Source organism: Typopeltis vanoorti, chromosome 1 (genome assembly GCF_054136105.1).
Source record: "Typopeltis vanoorti isolate ZY-2024b chromosome 1, IOZ_Tvanoo_1.0, whole genome shotgun sequence".
NCBI lineage: Eukaryota > Metazoa > Arthropoda > Arachnida > Uropygi > Thelyphonidae > Typopeltis > Typopeltis vanoorti.
This window is the reverse complement of record NC_143549.1, coordinates 120,432,961-120,452,581: the sequence shown is the minus strand read 5'-3', so window position 1 is coordinate 120,452,581 and position 19,621 is coordinate 120,432,961. Positions and strand designations below refer to the sequence as shown.

General features: G+C 36.1%; 1 protein-coding gene across 1 annotated transcript in view; it reads left to right on the top strand.

Moving 5' to 3' along the window:
* Window positions 1-19,621, top strand: part of LOC150110362 (uncharacterized) — a 259,624-nt gene that overhangs the window by 77,211 nt on the left and 162,792 nt on the right. Inside the window, exon 3 of the mRNA XM_090399055.1 lies at window positions 7,800-8,119. Coding sequence (XP_090255181.1) covers window positions 7,800-8,119 — 320 coding nt within the window. The remainder of the gene's footprint in view (window positions 1-7,799; window positions 8,120-19,621) is intronic.

Below are 19,621 nucleotides of genomic sequence, written 5' to 3'. Positions count from 1 at the left end.
TTCAGGGGTAAATAGTGTAACTTAAAGTTTAAACAAGAGAAATTAATAAATACAAATCATAACCATCTGGCTATTCATAAACTCAAATAACAGAATGCGGATATAAAATGTTATTGACGTTGAACAATACTGGACGATGTCATGCATTCTTGTTCTTGTTCATACAGTCCGAGCTCAGATTGAGGTAGATTTTTTATTAGAGCTGACCACACTTGATGGAGAATTAAACCTTGATTTTATTGCATTGGGTTGGGTTTTTCAGCATATTAGCAGCTTATTTGAATTTTCTTATGTAGCCTTTCTTTTAAGCATACACGGTGATCCAAATGCATTTTTGAAAATTATGGAGACAACTACTGTGTTTGAATAAAAACTTTAGTTTAATATAAATAAAATCTACATTTGACGTTTCGACCTTTATGTCAAAGTCATCTTCTGGAGCAAAGAACTATACACAGAAAACAAGCTACACTACAATCAAACTGGTTTGTTAAAGATACTGACCAACCGCTGGAACAATTGTTGGTCTGACCTCTGGTGAAAAAAAATTATACATCAACGCTAGAGTCCTATTAATATATGTATATAGTGTTATCTTTTGGTTTTAGAAATACATTGGGCGTAACAACAAGTATCTATCTATATACATATATTAACATCACGATTATACTTGTACATTCCAGTTAGTATGGAATGGTTTCTAATACCAGCTGAAGATTGGCTAGAGTCCTGACTTATGCTGGATCTTGTATATTAGGTAGACTGAATGTGTGCCATCCAGATCCTTGGAATTTTTATGCCATCTTTGTTGTTGATATTTGGGTGGTTTATCAGGATTTCACAGGCTTCCTTAAATTTCCTTTCATACCAGGTTTTTGTGTGGTGTAAAGAGCAGGTGCTTTTCTAGTTCATTTGGTGTAAAGTGTTGAGCATGTGATGTGAGAGGCTGCTTCACCATAATGGTTATATTTAATGTGTCTAATGTGTTCTTTCTTGCGTATAGGGATTGTCCGTCCTGTTTAACCAATGTATGGTAAGTTACAGGTGCAGCGGATGCAATAGACTCCAGGATGTGCTAATGGGAGGAGAGGATCCTTAGAGGAGTTGAATATGGTTTTAAGTTTAGTGGGGGTTTAAAGGTGGCATTGAGGTTATAATGTTGTAGGATTCTGTTGATTTTTTCCGATAACCCTTTAATATATCGGATGGCTATGGTTTTACTGTAATCTAGATTCGTTTTTGTTGTTGTTTTATGGAGTATTTTATTAATAGTATTTTTGTCATAGCGATTATTGATGAATGTGTCGCTGATGATTTTTAGTTCTTGTTTCAGGGCTTGCTGGTTAGAGCAAATTGTTGTAGCTCTATTTTTAATGGTGTTAATGACTCCATATTTTTGTGATGGGTGGTGGTATGAATTAGCATGTATGTATTGGCTAATGTGTGTCGGTTTTCGGTAGACCGTGAAGGATAGACTGCCTGAAGGAAGATGTGTGTCTAGGAACGGGAGTGAATTTTGATTTTCGATTTTGATGGTGAATTGTATGCATTCGTGTTACCAATCCGTATAGCCATTCGCTAACCCTTTGTGCAAAGGGCTCTTGATTTCGTCATGCTAAGACCGACCGTCCAGCTTAGATACGCTGACGACGTGTTCACGATCTGGCTGCACGGCCGACAAATGCTCAACACATTCCTTAGTCACTTGAACAAACAACACGAACGCATACAATTCACCATCGAAATCGAAAATCAAAATTCACTCCCATTCCTAGACACACTAGTCACACATCTTCCTTCAGGCAGTCTATCCTTCACGGTCTACCAAAAACCTGTACGCAAGAAAGAACACATTAGACACATTAAATATAACCATTATGGTGAAGCAGGCCTCTCAGACCACATGCTCAACACTTTACACCAAATCAGCTGGAAAAGCACCTGCTCTTTACATCACACAAAAACCTGGTATGAAAGGAAATTTAAGGAAGCCTATGAAATCCTGATAAACCACCCAAATATCAACAACAAAGATGGCATGAAAATTTCAAGGATCTGGATGGCACACATTCAGCCTTCCTAATATATAAGATCCAGCATAAGTCAGGACTCTAGCCAATCTTCAGCTAGTATTAGAAACCATTCCATACCGACTGGCTGGAATGTACAAGTATAATCATGATGTTAATATATGTGTATAGATAGATACTTATTGTTACGCCCAATGTATTTCTACAACCAACAGATAACACTAATAATAGGATTCTAGTGTTGATGTATAATTTTTTTTTTTTTCTTCACCAGAGGTCAGGCCAACAATTGTTGCAGCGGTTGGTCAGTATCTTTAACAAACCAATTTGATTGTGGTGTAGCTTGTTTTCTGTGTATGGTGGTATGCTCCAGAAGATGACCTTGACATAAAGGTTGAAACGTCGAATGTGGATTTTAGTTATATTAAACTAAAGTTTTTATTCAAACACGGTAGTTGTCTCCATAATTTTCAAAAATGCATTTCTTATGTAGCAGTTGTTTTCTATGTATGACATTGTCGTTTTTTGCCAGAGTACATCGTGTCCAGTGGTATGGAAAGCAAGACCTGTTTTTTTTTGTTCTCTTTTGTAATCATGTTTTATTGTGTTGTTAGTTGGAAGCATTTTAAGGATTCTCTTGATGGTTTTGTTTCATACCCATTCTGTTGGAGGATTTGTGTTAAGTATTTTAGTTCTTCATTACATCTTTCTTGTGTGCTGGAGATATTGTATGCTCTGTTTCGAAGAGTTTTAATTAAGCTTATTTTTTGTGAAAGATGGTGGTGTGAGGCTGCATTTAGAAATCTTTCTGTGTTGGTCGGCTTCCTTTATACTGAGAAGGAGAGTTTATTTTCTTCATTAACTTTTAATAGAATATCTAGAAAAGGAAGTTTTCTATTTTCTTCTTGTTCTAAAGTGAATTTTATGGTGTTGTGCAAATTGTTGAGATAATCTTTATGATGAAAATATCGTCTACATAGCGTAGCCACATTTGTTTTTTTATGGTAATTTGAAAACAATGGTAATTTTTTTTATGGTAATTTGAAAACAATTTTGAAAACAATGCTTTAGAGCATTGTTTTCAAAATTTTCCATAAATAGGTTTGCTAATACTGGTGATAATGATGAACCCATGGCCAGTCCTTCTTTTTGTTCCCAGATTCTGTCTTGATAGGTGAAAAAAAGTATTGTTTATACAATGTTTAAAAAGATCTAAGATGTCTGGAGGGAAGAGGTCTTCTAGGAGATTCAAAATTTCTTGTCTCGGGACGTTTGTAAACAAGCTGATAATATCTAGACTTGCTAAGATGTCTGATGGACCAATATGTATATCTTTCACTTTTTCTATGAAGTGTGCTATTTTTTTATGAAGGAAGATGTTTTTTCTATATGAAGTCATCCCGAAATTCATCATAATCAAATGCGTATTCCATACAAACAAGACCGCCAGAATTTATCATAAAATGGAACTAGCTCTTTTAAGAGAAAGAATTACAGTCACTAGAGCTGAATTAGCATTAATTAGTAATAACACTTTTTCTCTTCATAATGAACTGGCCACATCTCTTCCATCCTACCAATAGAACAACATCGATAGTGTTACATTCAACAAAGCAATAGCGATCTCAGAACAGAAGAAACATACATTAATTCATAAGTTCAACTTACTCCTTCAGAAGAAAGAAATACATAAAAACCACTAGATTATTCTAAAGTAGTTATTAACATTTCTTCGAGAGTCCTAACAAAAGAAGAGAACAACCTTTTACTTAAGGGTTTTAACTTTGCATTAACCCCATGTTTCCTACCAAAAATTGTATCATAGCACAAATAAAAAAAGGAATTAGAAATCTACCGGACAACATGGCAGAGCTTATCCGTATAGAGAGTACAGCTTTACTATTAAAAAGCAGATTACCTCGTAGGAATCTACCTTACAATGAATACGCTTGCCTTAAAAAATTAAACGATGACAAAAATTGTCATCCTTTAATTGTCATAATCAAAGTGGATTAAGGCAACGCAACTGTCATCTTAAATGCTACAGAATATGATAATAAAATAAAAGTCTCCTGGAGGATACAAACACAAACCCTTAGACAGAGACCCAACTTGGCACACACACAGAAAAACAAATGATCTCATAAAAAAGTGCCCTCTCTGGATGGAAGAACTTAAAAAATACTTACAATCAAAACATCCTTTGATACCAAGAATCTATAGTGTTCCAAAGATCCACAAGACAGATATACCTTTAAGACCAATAGTAGATGGAAGACATTCACCGACTTCCAACTTGGCGAAATACTTCACCAACATGATCTCACATCATATAGGAAAACATCTTCCTTCATAAAAAATAGTACATTTCATAGAAAAAGTGAAAGATATACGTATTGGTCCATCAGACATCTTAGCAAGTCTAGACATTATCAGCTTGTTTACAAACGTCCTGAGACAAGAAATTTTGAATCTCCTAGAAGACCTCTTCTCTCCGGACATCTTAGATCTTTTTAAACATTGTATAAACAATACTTTTTTCACCTATCAAGACAGAATCTTGGAACAAAAAGGACTGGCCATGGGTTCATCATTATCACCGGTATTAGCAAACCTATTTATGGGAAAATTTGAAAACAATGCTCTAAAGAATTACCATAAAAAACCAAAAATATGGCTATGCTTTGTAGACGATATTTTCATCATATGGAATGGAACAACAGATGAACTTATCAATTTTAAAGATTATCTCAACAATTTGCACAACATCATAAAATTCACTTTAGAACAAGAAGAAAATAGAAAACTTCCTTTTCTAGATATTCTATTAGAAGTTAATGAAGAAAATAAACTCTCCTTCTCAGTATATAGGAAGCCGACCAACACAGGAAGTCTAAATGCAGCTTCACACCACTATCCTTCACAAAAAATAAGCTTAATTAAAACTCTTCGAAACAGAGCATACAATATCTCCAGCACACAAGAAAGATGTAATGAAGAACTAAAATACTTAACACAAATCCTCCAACAGAATGGGTATGAAACAAAAACCATCAAGAGATTCCTTAAAATGCCTCCAACTAACAACACAATAAAACAGGATTACAAAAAACGCAATCTTGCATCCTTATATCAAAAATGTTCTAAATAAGCTTGCCAAATTAATGAACAAACACAAAGTAAAAGTAGCCTTCTTTCCTATGGAAAAAATCTTAAGATTCCTACATTCACCAAAAAACCACCTCATCATCCTCTTAAAAAATCAGGAGTCTACAAAATCCATTGCTCTTGCAATGGATTTGCTACATAGGACAGACTGGAAGATCTGGAGAAATATGCATGGAATACAAAAGAGAACAAAAAAACGGGTCTTGCTTTCCATACCACTGGAGACGATGTACTCTGGCAAAAAACGATAATGTTATACATAGAAAACAACTGCTACATAAGAAAATTTAAAGAAGCTGCTAATATGCTGAAAAACCCAACCCAATGCAATAAAAATCAAGGTTTAATTATTAGATATATGAAGAGCCAAAGGCTTCAATTTGGCGACATATGACTTATTCAAGTTAAGGGATATTACATCCCATATCGTTTCTTAGCTGAATAAGAAACTCAAAGAGTTTCATGCCGAATATAGTAGAAACTATATAAAGTTCGGCGATTCCAATCGTAAGCAAATACCTGGATACTGCAGCAACTGACCCTTAAGGTAGTGCAAGCTGAGGCAACTCATGTCTAAGGTGGAGCAAGCTCCGATCACTATTCTTGATATTTACCCATAATGAGAACTTAGTTCTTAGGAGCTGTATTTCTGTTCTACATTATGAGAAAAGGTCACTGCCCAGACCAGTTTCAACCTTTTTTGAGGGCTCATCAGTGAGTAGGTAGACCTAGTTAATATCAAGTTTGTAGCGAACAGAACTTACAACCCTTCTATGAGTATTGCTGAAAAAGGTTTAAACCGGTCTGGGTAGTGACCTTCTCTCATAATGTAGAACAGAAATACAGCTCCTAGGAGCTAAGTTCTCATTAAGGGTAAATATCAAGAATAGTGATCGGAGCTTGCTCCACCTTAGACATGAGTTGCCTCAGCTTGCACTACCTTAAGGGTCAGTTGCTGCAGTATCCAGGTATTTGCTTACGCTTGGAATTGCCGAACTTTATATAGTTTCTACTGTATTCGGCATGAAACTCTTTGAGTTTCTTATTTGGCTAAGAAACGATCAAGGTTTAATTCTCCATCAAGTGTGGTCAGCTCTAATAAAAAAAATCTACCTCAATCTGAGCTTGGACTGTATGAACGAGAACAAGAACATGTAACATCGTCCAGTATTGTTCAACATCAATAACATTTTATATCTGCATTCTGTTATTTGAGTTTATGAATAGCCAGGTGGTTATGATTTGTATTTATTAATTTCTCTTGTTTAAACTTTAAGTTATACTATTTACCCCTGAAGATGTAAATCCTACGATTTACGAAACTTGTCTGGAACTATTATTTCAGTATGTTGTATAACTGAATAATAAAAAATGTGGTGTAATCACCGAAATATATCTTTTGAACTAATTAGCCACAGAAGTCTACGTCTGCAACAAGTATGTATATTTAATAATTCTCTTTATCTCTTTTAAGGAGATCTAACATCCATATTCTCTAGAATACATTTAATTCAGCAGTTCCAAATTTGCTTCCAATAAAAAGAACTTTGCTGCAAATTCCACCTTGCTCTTTGGAACATATACTGCTTACTTCTCATTAAGCACATTACATTCTCACTAATATATGATGGTTTGATAGTCTTTCAATATTAACTTCACAGTTTCTCATTGGAGAATAGATAAAGATGCATATAAACATTTTTCCAAATTCACAGAACTTAACTTGGTAGTGTTTGATTGCAGAATGTACCTTATCAAAGTTATGGAATTTATACTTGAATTCCAGTTCTATCTTATTGATTAACTTGGCAAGTTTATAGACCAGGTTATGTGTTGACATAATATCCAGTCAAATCTATAGTTTAAATTCATTTTAAAATGTCTTCATAAAAACATATTTGGTTTGTGACATATAGCGGAGTTAGTAAAATAAAATAAATATGTTTTTCTTTGTTACACTACTGCTTAACCACATGGGGGGGGGGGGTTCTGCTAATACTAAGCATATAATTGCATTAATAAATGCCAACAAATATTTACACTCACATACACTTAATTACTTTACGATATAACAAAACTTATTTGTTTATGAAATTTTCACTCAGTATATATAATACTAAAAAAATTAACATAAGTAAAATGATTGTGAGATTTTTACAGACTGTTATGCATTATTATTATTATTATTCTTACTTATAACGATTTCAAAGTATAATTTGAATGCTCTTCTAGGGTCAGTCTTTTCATATACTTGTCATTTTTAAAAACAGGTTCTGTATACTATTTATGAATGTAACTATACTATTCACTATTTCTAAGATGGCATCATTGCTAATTAGAACTTACAGTGCTATCTTATGATCAGAATGTACCCTATCAAAGTTAAATACGTACATACATATCAATTCCAGTTCTATCTTATTGATTAACTTGCCAAGTATATCTATATGTCAGGCTATATGTTGACTTAATATCCAGATCAAATTTTCAGTTGAAATTAATTTTAAAATGTCTTCTGAAAAACATATTTGGTTTGTTACATATTGTACTTTGGAGTGTTTGTGGATAATTTTAAAAATGTTTCGTATGATATATTTATAGCATATGATCTGCCAAAAGATGATGGGGATGAATTTTATCAGTTTTGCTATTTAACCCATGCTGGGGATATACGTGGAGCAAGTACTCCATTTCGATTTCAGCAGCCATCTCGAGATGAAGTATTGGCAACAAATGCTGAGGAGGAAGATTTCTTAGTAGTAAATCCTCAGAAGTCAGAAGCAGATATACATGTGGAACTTGAAGGAGCACTTGCAGTAAGTGAACGAGAAAATCTGATTTTAAGACAAGACACAATAGCACTCGAAGCCAAAATTGAAATTTTATCGTCTGACCTAAAAGATCTCAAAGAGAAGTACCAGGTAGATTTCTGATTTTCTTGTTTTCTGAAATACATAATAAATATTAATCTAATTATATCTTATGGATGAAGAAATGGTTTTAATAGTCAACTCTCTCACAATAGGAAACACTCATTATAGGTCCCTAAGGACACTCCTAGGTATTACAAGGAATAGTTATAGTGTATATTTTGTATATGTTATAGTGTATATTTTGCTATTGCTAGTTTCTCTAATATTGCATTTGGGATTTTTCACTAGTTTGCTATGATTAAAGTCAAGGACTGATCGGGATAAGGTCTCTTCCTGGTCAACAGTGGCTGTGCGCTTTGCAACCATATATATGCCTGGGGGGAGGAGTGTCCTAGGTTCAATTCCCGTTGGTGACGTGAGGAACTGAAGGAGCTTTCTCAGCCATAGCCAAGTTAGCCGGTCTTGGGTGTGGACAGTAGGGTTTTTTCCACAGTTTGTCTTGGGATTTTTCATCCCGCAAAGCAGGCAAACTGGCCTTGAGAACTCAACACTACAGATAGGATACACTGGGACGTAGGGCTGACCACCTTATCCTGTGAACGGTTTGAGGTCTGATGATTAATAAACCCTTGACACTACAAGGTAAAAAAAAAAAAGAGAGAGAGATAATTATTGTTATCTGACGAAAAGTACTCAGGGCATAAGTGTTGTATCTGGTTATAGGAGCAGAAGACCTGACCATAACTAAGGTGGTTACAGTGACTCATTTGGGGAAAGTGACCATGTGGTCTTGACTTGGTAGGTAGCAAAACATGGAAATTCCATTTTAAGAAGGGGTATATGTGGAACTTAAAGTGGAACTCCTCCTAAATGCCATATAACAACAAAAAAAAAAAAACTGTGGGATTGTTGCCTTCTCGACTAATTTCTTCTCATAATCTGATTTTACTTTCATTACCATGCTGGTAACCTTTCTTGCATGATACATGTTCTGTTCTTAAGTTATAGTTATGTTTCTCTTTATACTTCCCCTCCACGGTATTTTCTTCTTTTTTTTTTTGCATCTCATGCTTAATCATAGTACAGTACTTATACATGTAACTCCTACTCAATTTACCCTCCTGAACTTCTGGAGGAAGCAATGTACAGTGTATTGCTTCCTCCATATACCCCTTGACTATTCCCCACCTACTCTAAACATCCTCCCCTTTCAGATCTTTATGCCATGGTGCTTCTTCAAGCTGCCTCCTAATTGTATCATAATCACTGCCTTGAGTTCCACATATACCCTTTCTTAAAACTGGAATTTCCATGTTTTGCTACCTACTAAGTCAAGACCACATGGTCACTTTCCCCAAATGAGTCACTGTAACCACTTTAGTTATGGTCAGGTCTTCTGATCCTATAACCAGATACAACACTTATGCCCTGAGTTCCTTTTGTCACATTCTGCTTCAAGTAATTATCTCTCAGTTTGGGTATAAATTCTTTCTTTCCTGTCGTGATCTTTCCTCCTTCCATTCTATGTCTCCAAAGTTGAAGTCTCTCATAATAATTACTCAACTTGTACGCATAGTACTAATTTGCTGATGCATGTCTTCTACATCATACCTGAAACCTGTAGCCTATAGCAGTAACCAGTTTTATATTTTGTCCTATTTGTGCCTTATTCTCGCACCAGATTGATTCAAATACCTGCTATCTATCCAACTGAATAGTTGCAATTTATTTGCTATCATCAGCAGTACCCCCCCTCCCCAGCCTGTCTACTCTATCCTCCCTGAAAATACTAAATCCATCACATTCTATCCATGTAACTATGTCATCTGCTGTTAGCAGTTTCATTACTATGTATAACTTTTGGTGAGCTTGCACTAATCAATGCCAGAAAACTCCTTCGTATTCCTGATGCTTCTAGCATTAGTATAGAGAGACATTACCATCATCTTAGGTTCCCAACCACCTTTATATCCTGAATTGACCATCCCATGTGATATTTTTGCCTGAATCCACTGTAATTTCTTTAGTTTTCCTGACTTCGTGCTTCCATATTCTCAGTGAACAAAACTCTCTCTCTCTCGACATCTAACTCTGAATCCATTTAAGTGCAGTCCATCAGCATTGTACAAATCTTTCACACCATCAAACTTAAGCCATAGTTCCGCAAACTCTAAATCATTCCTTTTGCACAACTTGTGTATTGATTCATTAGCTATTATTGCCTTCCTTCTTAGTTTGTCTCTGTCATGTGACAGCAGACTTCACCTTCTCACTCTTCTTTTTTGCTTCTTCCACTAACTCTGACATCGTCCCTCATACAATAGACACCTCTCAGGCATTTGTTCCTGCCAAAACAATCAGTTCTTTCACCTTTCCCCTTTTCAACATTCAGACAGCATCACTAATATTTTTGCACCAGGGAAACAAGATTTTATAGCACCTACATGAAGTACTCATTCTCATTTTATATTTTGCCCTATTTGTGCCTCAATCTCACACCAGATTGATTCCAAGACCTGCCATCTGCCCAAATGATAGCTTCAATTTATCTGCTATCATCAGCAGTATCCCACCCCTTGTCCTGTCTACTCTATCCTCCCTGAAAATACTAAATCCATCTCATTCTATTCCTGCATTGATTGATATGATTCTATCATATTCTTTGAAAACTTTCACCAACGATGCATAAACAACACTCCCTGGTCGCCCATTCCACACCCTAAGGACACATTTAAGAATCATATGATGTCCAGGCTCACTACCATCCATTTAGTCAGCTTCAAGGGATGACAGTGAGTTTTACCCTCACCTACCATAAGGTGCAAAATTATATCTGTATAGTCCTCAGAAGGAAATAAATTTAACTAAATTTTGTTAAATTTAGCTGATGACAAAATTTAGGTAATGCTATACCATAATTTCCAGGTCACTAGCTTGATTCACCTCTCGTAGAGATTACTATAATATAATTCTCTTCCTGCAATAGTGAGTAGGTTTGTTATAATGGTATTTGCTATGTACTGAGAGTTGACTCTGTTATGAGACTGTAAATATATTCATCTTAAAATTTTAATACAGTGATTGCTTAACTATTTAACCATAAAATAAACTGATTGCTGGAACGGCACTATGTAGCATGTATACATTCAGTTAATTTTATCCTCATTTAACTGACTTGCCATTTAATTTCTGAACATTATCAGATAATTGAGAGATTACAGTATTATTATTATTATGCATTGCTCATTCTTTATTTTCACAATTAATATTTAAGGAAAAAAAAAGTTTAAACATGATTACAGGGGGATCCTCGAGTTACGTCGGAGATCTGTTCCTACAGACCGATGCAAGGCGATTTTCAATGCAAGTCAGAATTACCATAGCCTAAGTTACTTACCTAGCCTAAAACACCCTAAAATCATACGTATATATCAAGAAACAGAACTAGGCCATAGGCTTCAATATGACTCCCGTTTGGGAGCCATATTGAAGGGTAAAAAGTCGCAAAAAAACACAAACACAACAGTGAGAGAGCTGATGTAAACAAAGCACATGGTACCCAAAGAGTGTATGCTGGGGCCCAAGCGTCGCCACCTCTCCCAAACAAACAGCAGAAGAATACACCGCATAACGGCGTATTCTTCTGCTGCACTCACAAACAAGTTCGCCCGCGATGTTTGAATTTTACGTTGCGCTGCTTCAAGTCGAAATTTATATTTTTAATTATTTATGGGATTACCGCTGTAAAGTCAAAACAACGTAGGTCGAGGACCCCCCTGTACTTTGTCAGCATAAAAAAAAAAAAAAACTTAAACCAGAGGTTTTTGTGGGTGTAAAACTTTGAACCTTTGCATTTGGCAATGGAAAATATCAAGTGATTGTCTAGCTCCTGTAGTAATATGATATGCATTAGTGTTATGTTAGCCAGATGTACTGTGTTCTGATAAGCTTTTGGCATGTTTGTATACTGTAAATAAATGGTAGTAAAGAAATTAACTGAGGTGATTGCTATACCTACATTATATTCAAGTAAAAGTAATGTGTATGAATCTGTCAGGTAAGTGAATTATAGCAAGTATAGCACACAATGAATATTTTGAAAAGAGATTTTTGGAGATAGTCTTTTACACCAAGTCACTTTGTGTGCTGGCATATACACTGTTATACACACCTTCATGAAGCATTCTGCTCACATTGAAGCAGATACAATGTTCCCATAGCTGATGTGAGGTCTCATCATAGCTGATTTAGGGTAGCACTCCTGTTTCAGCTAGCAGATAATCAGAGATATGTCATCCTCTGCAGTTGTAGCCCATGCCCTTACTTCACTGTATCTCCAGAATGCTATTTGTGACTGTTGGAATTGGTTCCACAGAATGACTCACGTGACACAACCAGACTTCCTCTGCCTGACTTTGGCTGGCTTCTATTCTTACAATGACTTGTCATCTGAATTCATCAGTTAAATGAAATCTTTGCCATAATCCAAGAATTTGACGATTATGAAATGTCTTGTTCTCCCTTTAGACATGAAATCGAAAATCACTCAAATGCCCACTTTTATATATACCACTGGGAGTGCCACTCATTTGTATACAATAACCAGACTCAGCATCACTCAGAAGAAAGAAGGATTATGGAAGGATAATAACGATTGAGGAGAATATAGTGGAGATGTTAAATGAGCAATTCATAAAGGTATTTCTTCTTTATGAAAGTAACATCATTCAGAACTTGAGAGCAGTCAGGATGGAGGAAAAGTCACTGATAGTGATTGAACAGGAGGAATATGAGAATTGAGTAAAGTTGATGTCAGTAAGGCTGCAGGATTTGATGGTATATTGCAGGTTAACAACAGCTTTAACTTACCTCTTTAACATGAGCTTAGATTTCCCAAGTTCCAAAAGAGCAGAAAGAGGGCAAAATTGTTCTGCTTCATGAAGGGGAATGATAAGACTAAGGCTTTGGATTACAGGCCAGTGTTTGTCTGGAGTTCTGGTAAAGGTGTTAGAGAGGACCAGGATTCAGAATTGAGTTAACAATAACAACATTCTCTTTGATGGATGGCATGAGTTTGCTAAAGAATCAGATCATATTTTAGTAATCTAAAACATATTGAACAAAGGGGATGTATATACTGTGGTATATTTGCATTTTGCTGATACCTTTAATTGCCACATGACAAGCTGGTAATTAAATTGGAACAGATGGGGATTATTTAGTGCCTTGGATTGGAGATTGGCCACCTGATAGGCATCAGCAGGTTGTGTTTAGGAGAGCAATATCCCAGAAGAGGAAAGTCACTAGTGGTGTGCCCTAAGGGTTTGTTTTAGGATCGTTGCTGTTTAATTTGTATATAAATGATACTGAGAAGGGTTTAAATGGTGATATACAGTTGTATGCAGTAGTTGGCAAGAAATGTGAGGACAGCAGATATTGTAGCCTTGCAAGCAGACATGAATAGACTTTGGGTGGACAAATAAATGGGGCTACCAGTTCTTAACAAGGTTTTAAATTTTGGGGGATTGCATAGGGCTTACTTTAGTGAGTACAGGAGTGGCAAACCCAAGGAACCTGATGCTGGACCATGTCTTACTTCATGCAATATACATCTGTTATATTATCTGTAGACTGGTCCTTCACCTTCTTTCTTTTCTTCTTGCTCCTTCTCCCCAATTCTATTAGCATATTCAAGGACTAGGGATGAATCTTTCCTATTTTGCTATTTCATTTTGTTTTATGCAGTGGGAGTCTGCCTCAGTAGGCAGAGGTTCCAATCCACCTGCCCAGCGTGGGATAAATTGGGGACCAAAACTTTGTATGTATGTGGAAAGGGCCTCTACAACCCTACCACTTTTTTTCTTGCAGTGACTTCACTCCAAAATGCTAATATTGTTGTGTCTTATAATACATCTCATGTTACATTAGTTATTGCATAGAATAATCAGAGCCAAGTTCAGGGCTTTGGCAGAGGGTTCTGTTTGAGAAGTCGTAGAGGGGAATTTTACATGCACACATGAAATGTAAGGGGTCTACAGATGAGTATTCTAGATATTGTGTGTAAAGAGATGGAGAAATATAAAATTACAGAGACCAGATGAAATGGAGAAGGTAACTTTAAAAGACAGGATGGTAAGCTACTTGCTTATTCAGAAGGTGACTCAAAGCATCATGGGTTAACTGTGATACTGAAGACACTTCAGGCAAGAACCCTTTTTGGTTATAATCCCATTAATGACAGGATACTTTGTATTAGACTTAAGGCTCATCTACCAGTGTGTCAATTGTGGTAGTTTAAGAACGCTGCACAAATAGGCTTGATGAAGAGAGCGAGGAATTTTATGAAAACTTAGATTGTTTTGGACTGCCTACCAAGGAGAGATGTATTTTACATCTTAGGGGACTTTAATGGTAAAGTGGGAAAGAGTAAGAGTTATACCTGAGTGTGGCATGTTTGGTGTTGGTGAAAGTAACATCTGTGGTTAAAGACTGTTGGAATTTGCCCATGCTAACAGATTAATTATTACTAATACCTGTTTCTAGAAACACCCATGACAGACTTATATTTGGACATCTAACATTGATGAGTCAGTGCACCAGATTGATTATGTTCTGGCTGTCCAATTGTGGAAGATGAGCATCTCTGATATGCATATTTTTTTTTAGATATTAGATTTTTATATATTAGCATTATTGTTATATATAATTGGTGGCACTGTTTAGTCGTGCTATTCTTTCAAAAACGTTTTTTGTTATGGCACCAATGCATACAAGAGGTGAGTAAGACATCAATGTTGACTGATATTATTGTGCGGGATTTAGTGCAATGTAAATTGTGTTTTAATGTATTTGTTTCCAAGAGTGGATGGTTTCTGGTATGAGAATGGAGAAAATATTTGTCGGAAATGTTTCGTAAGCGAGTATAAGAAATGCAAGTCATATTGGGAGCAAAAGAATGAAGTGACTGATATTATGGATATTTTTGAAGAAGCAGAAATGAAGAACAAGCAAGTAAAGATTGTGAGTCTACTGCCTTGGTATGATAGGATAGAATTGAGAAGAAGGGCCATGATTGCTAATGGTTCAATGAAATGATTGTGCAGGAGGAATGGTGTGCAGTTTATAGATGTGTGGAGTAAATTTGATGGATGTCAGGACCTTTATATGCCTGATGGACTGCATTTAAATGGTTTTGGAGTTAGGTGCCTGGAGAAAGTGTTGTTCAATGAGAGGTTGGAAGTGCAAAACCAGGGAATCTAGAGATGCTAGGAGGAAGACATCAAGCATATGTCTAGCCACCCCTGGAATAAATGACTGTAGAAGTGATTATGAAGAGCTGGGTGCAGTTTCCCAGGTTTCGAATCTGAATGGGCAAGTGATGACATCATGTAAGGGTAACTGTGGACCCAAGAGAATGTTGAAATGCATGTATGCAAATGCTCTTAAGTATCAGAAATAAAGGAGAGGAGTTTTTAGCATTGGTCAGCTCAACTTGGCCAAAAATTATTGGCATCAGTGAAACCTGGTTGTCAGAGAATGATGTAGTTAAAGAAATAGAATGTGATGGATATTGCATTTTCAGAGAAGATAGAAGAAATAGGGCAAGAGGAATGGTATTATTAGTAATAGTTAAAAAAAAAAAATAGAAGTTAAGGAAGATTGCGGATCTGATGGAAATAGTTCGTTTGAGGCTGTCTGGTGTGAAATAAGACAAGATATTGTTGGTTGCTGCTATAGATCTGGGGGGGGGGGTCCAGAAGAAAATATGGATGACATGCATCAGCAGATTAGCACAATGAGTCCAGGCTGAGCAATTATCATGGAAGACTTCAACTATGGTGATATAGATTGGAAGGAGGAAAGGGCACATGGCAAAATGGAAATGGAATTTATACAGTTACTAAGGGATAATTACTTGAAACAGCATGTGATGGAAGGGACCAGGGATTTGGAGTGTTGGATCTGCTAATAGCATCAGAAGATCTATATTAGTCCAGTAGCAAATCTAACTCTGATTGGTTGAAAGTGACCATGCAATCTTGTTCTGGAAGGTTGCTCACATGTGGAAATTTCAGTCAAGAAAGGGTGTATGCGAAATTACAAAGCTGGTGATTATGACAAACTTAGGAGGCAACTTGGATCATTGCCATGGTATAAGAAACTACATGGAATGAATGTTACTAGTGCATGGGAAGTGGTCGAGGATTGTTTAAGTGAGGCAGTATCAGAGTGCATACTGAAGACCAGGATGATAAAATGAGTAGGGATTAAGTAGATGACTAGATAAATAAAAGTAGATTGACTAGCAATATAAAGCAGGAGCTGTAAAAATTAGAAAGCATTGTGGAAGGAATATAAATAAGGTGATCAGCATGCCCATAAGCAGTAAAGCACAAGCAAGAAGGGTATCTACTATGATAAAGAAGGCTAAATCAGATTGAGAGAAAATTCACTGAGCAAGTCAATGTAAATCCAAAAAGACTTTTTTTTTTTTGCTTCCTAACAAGTAAGAGAGAGAATGATTATGGAAAGAAACCTTACTCATTGCTGATGGTAGGAAAGTGACAGAAGTAGGAGAAAGAGTTCAATTACTAAGTGATCACTTTACAAGTTTATATCATCCAGGTGGTGACTTGGCAGTTACTGAGGTGACAGACTGATATGAGCATTGAGGTAAACGAATTGGGAGTACTCAGTATGTTGAAAAATATCAATGTGAATACAACAGTGGGCCTGGACCATATGTCTACTCACGTGCTATGAGACTGTGCAAGTGAAATAGCAGTGCCTCTGATGAAGTTGTTTAATGTGAGTCTCAGTTCTGGCAAGGTTCCAAGGGAGCGGAAAGAGGGCAAGATAGTTCTGTTACATAAATGTGGCTCCAAGACAAAAATCACAAATTACAGACCAGTTAGAATCTCTGGAGTGGTGGTTAAAGTATTGGAAAAGTTGGTTAAAAGTAAAATTCTGGAATGGGTGGATTGGAATATGATACTTTATGGGGACAGCATGACTTTGTAAAATGTAGGTCCTGCCTCAGTAAGGTGACAGCAGAATTTGATAAATTTAGGAAATGGTTACATTATGATACTGCAGGACTTTGCAAAGGCATTTGACAGAATACTGCATGGAAAACTATTACGTATGTTGACCATATGGGAATGATATGAGGCTGGTGGCATGAATTGGGGGATGGCTAATCAACAGACATCAGAGGATGTTGCATGGTGGAGTGGAATCAAGGCAAATGAGAGCTACTATAGTGGAGTGACTCAGGGTTCTTTACTAGGAAAACACTACTCTTTAATTTGTACATTAATATAATATAGTAGAAGATTTGAAGTGGGGCATTCAGTTTACTTATGATGCAAAACTAGGAAGGGCAATAAAGGTGATGTAGATATCTTATAGGGTGATTTAAATAAATTAGCACTGTGGGCAAAGGACAATGTTTGTCAATTCACTGTTGTTAAATGTAAGGAAATGTACTTCAGGATGAAAAGATTACACACTTTGTATCACATTGGTACTAATTTACAGGAAATTGACAAGGCTAGGGATCTGAGGGTGATGGTGGATAGAGATTTGAAATTCAGAGGATATATTGCAGTAATTGCCAGAATAGTTCAGAGGATTACTTGGATGCTGAAGAACACATTGACAAGTAAAGATAAGGAGGTTATTATCTCTCTTTATAAGGCTATAATTTGGCCATGTTGGCTGTTGTGCACAGATTTGGACACCTGTGTTTCTTGGGGCATCAGGAGGTGGTGGAGAGGATTCAGAGAGAATAGATGGATAACAGGAATCTCCTGTTATCCAGCTATTTCTCAAACATTGAAGACTGCATTTTTTCATTCTCACCTCATATGCAGTTCCATGGATACGAGGTGAGAATATCATCTGGATTACTCTCCACTGGGTCTTTTAAAATGCCTCCATGTTGTCATAACTCTCGTGCCAGATCTGAGTACAGTAGCATATGTGATATTATCAGAACTCTGTGAACTGAGAAAATTCCTCATTCCTGAGTTGGGGTTCTCTTCAACATTACAGTTATCACATATGATGACTTAACCACCTTAGCAGTATGGTCGGTCTTTAAACTTCAACACCAAGTTTTTAGCTTTTGTTAACCACAACATTAATAATATTACACTTTAGCACCATTGAATTGACTGTTATCATTTACCCATAGAACTAGGCTATTCAAATCAGCCTATAGTGAGATAGTATCAGTTGTATCCCTTATGACTTTCCCCGACTTTGCATCTTCAGCAGATAACTATATTATCCTCTAGACCAGTGTTTCTCAAAGTGTGGTACGTGTATCCCCGGGGGTACGTGGCAATTTTCGGCTATGCATAATAATTAAAGGAGTCATTATATTTTTCAACAAACAGTGCAATTAGAGACAACTAGCATAAAACGGCACTAACTAATGAATCACATCCCCTCTCCAACACAAACTGCTGTATAACCAAGCAAAACCATATGTTGCCAGTGGAACATATGGTTTTTTGCTTGACACCACCCTGTCGTTAACTTGTTAAAACTAAGAAATATATAGTGAATGTGTTTCATATATTAGGAATTCGATTGAAGGGAATTAGCATTTCAACTCAACTGTTGAAATGCTAATTTGTCTTTGGTTTGCGCGATCTTTTATTAATACCGCACCAATCGTATGCAGTTCTTCACTGCTCTATGTATCTGAAGTCTTTGTAAATTATTGGTAATTTTTGCTTGAAATAATGGGAAAGAAGATGGCGTTATTTGGGTAGATGACTTTGACGATGCACACAAAGAAACTGTTCTCGATGCCAAAAGTAGTGATAGCGAGTAGGAGCTTCTTCGTAAGTCGCACCATTTTCAGTTTTTTTCTGAAAACTTTAGTTTCCGAAAATTCCCACACATATCTTGCAACACGATTTTTTAGCTTTCATTTTGGGAAAAAAAGTTAGAGTTATATTCGAGTAAATACAGTATTTTTTTTAGCTTTCAAATTCTTACGTATGGATCATTGGTTAAAGATTGGATTTATAAAACCCCCAAAAGACAGCACTATAGCAAATACAAGTAGCTAGCTGTAAGCAACAAGAAAACGTTGATATTGTAAGTGGAGGTTTCTGTGGTCCGGTAATTGGACCACATTTTTTTAATAAGCTATAAAAAACACAATGAATTAATAAAAGACCCGACAAGTTTCGTAAGTCGTTTGACATCTTCAGGGGTAACAGTTAATTTAAAGTTTAAAACACAAAGAAAAGAGAAATTATTAGTAATAGTTCATGCTATCAGTTGTAGCCGTCTGACTATTCATAAAATTAAAAATCAGAATGCTCATTCAAAGCAGTGCTGAAATTTAAACAATGCTGGATGATGCCACGTTCTGTTGTTCACGTTCATAATGTCCGAGGTCTGACTGAGGTATATTTTTTTATTAAAGCTGACCAAACTTAGTGGAGGATTAATCCTTGATTTTTATTGCATTGTGTTGGTATTTTAAGCATGTTTGCAGCGTCTTTAAATTTCCTTATGTAACGTTGA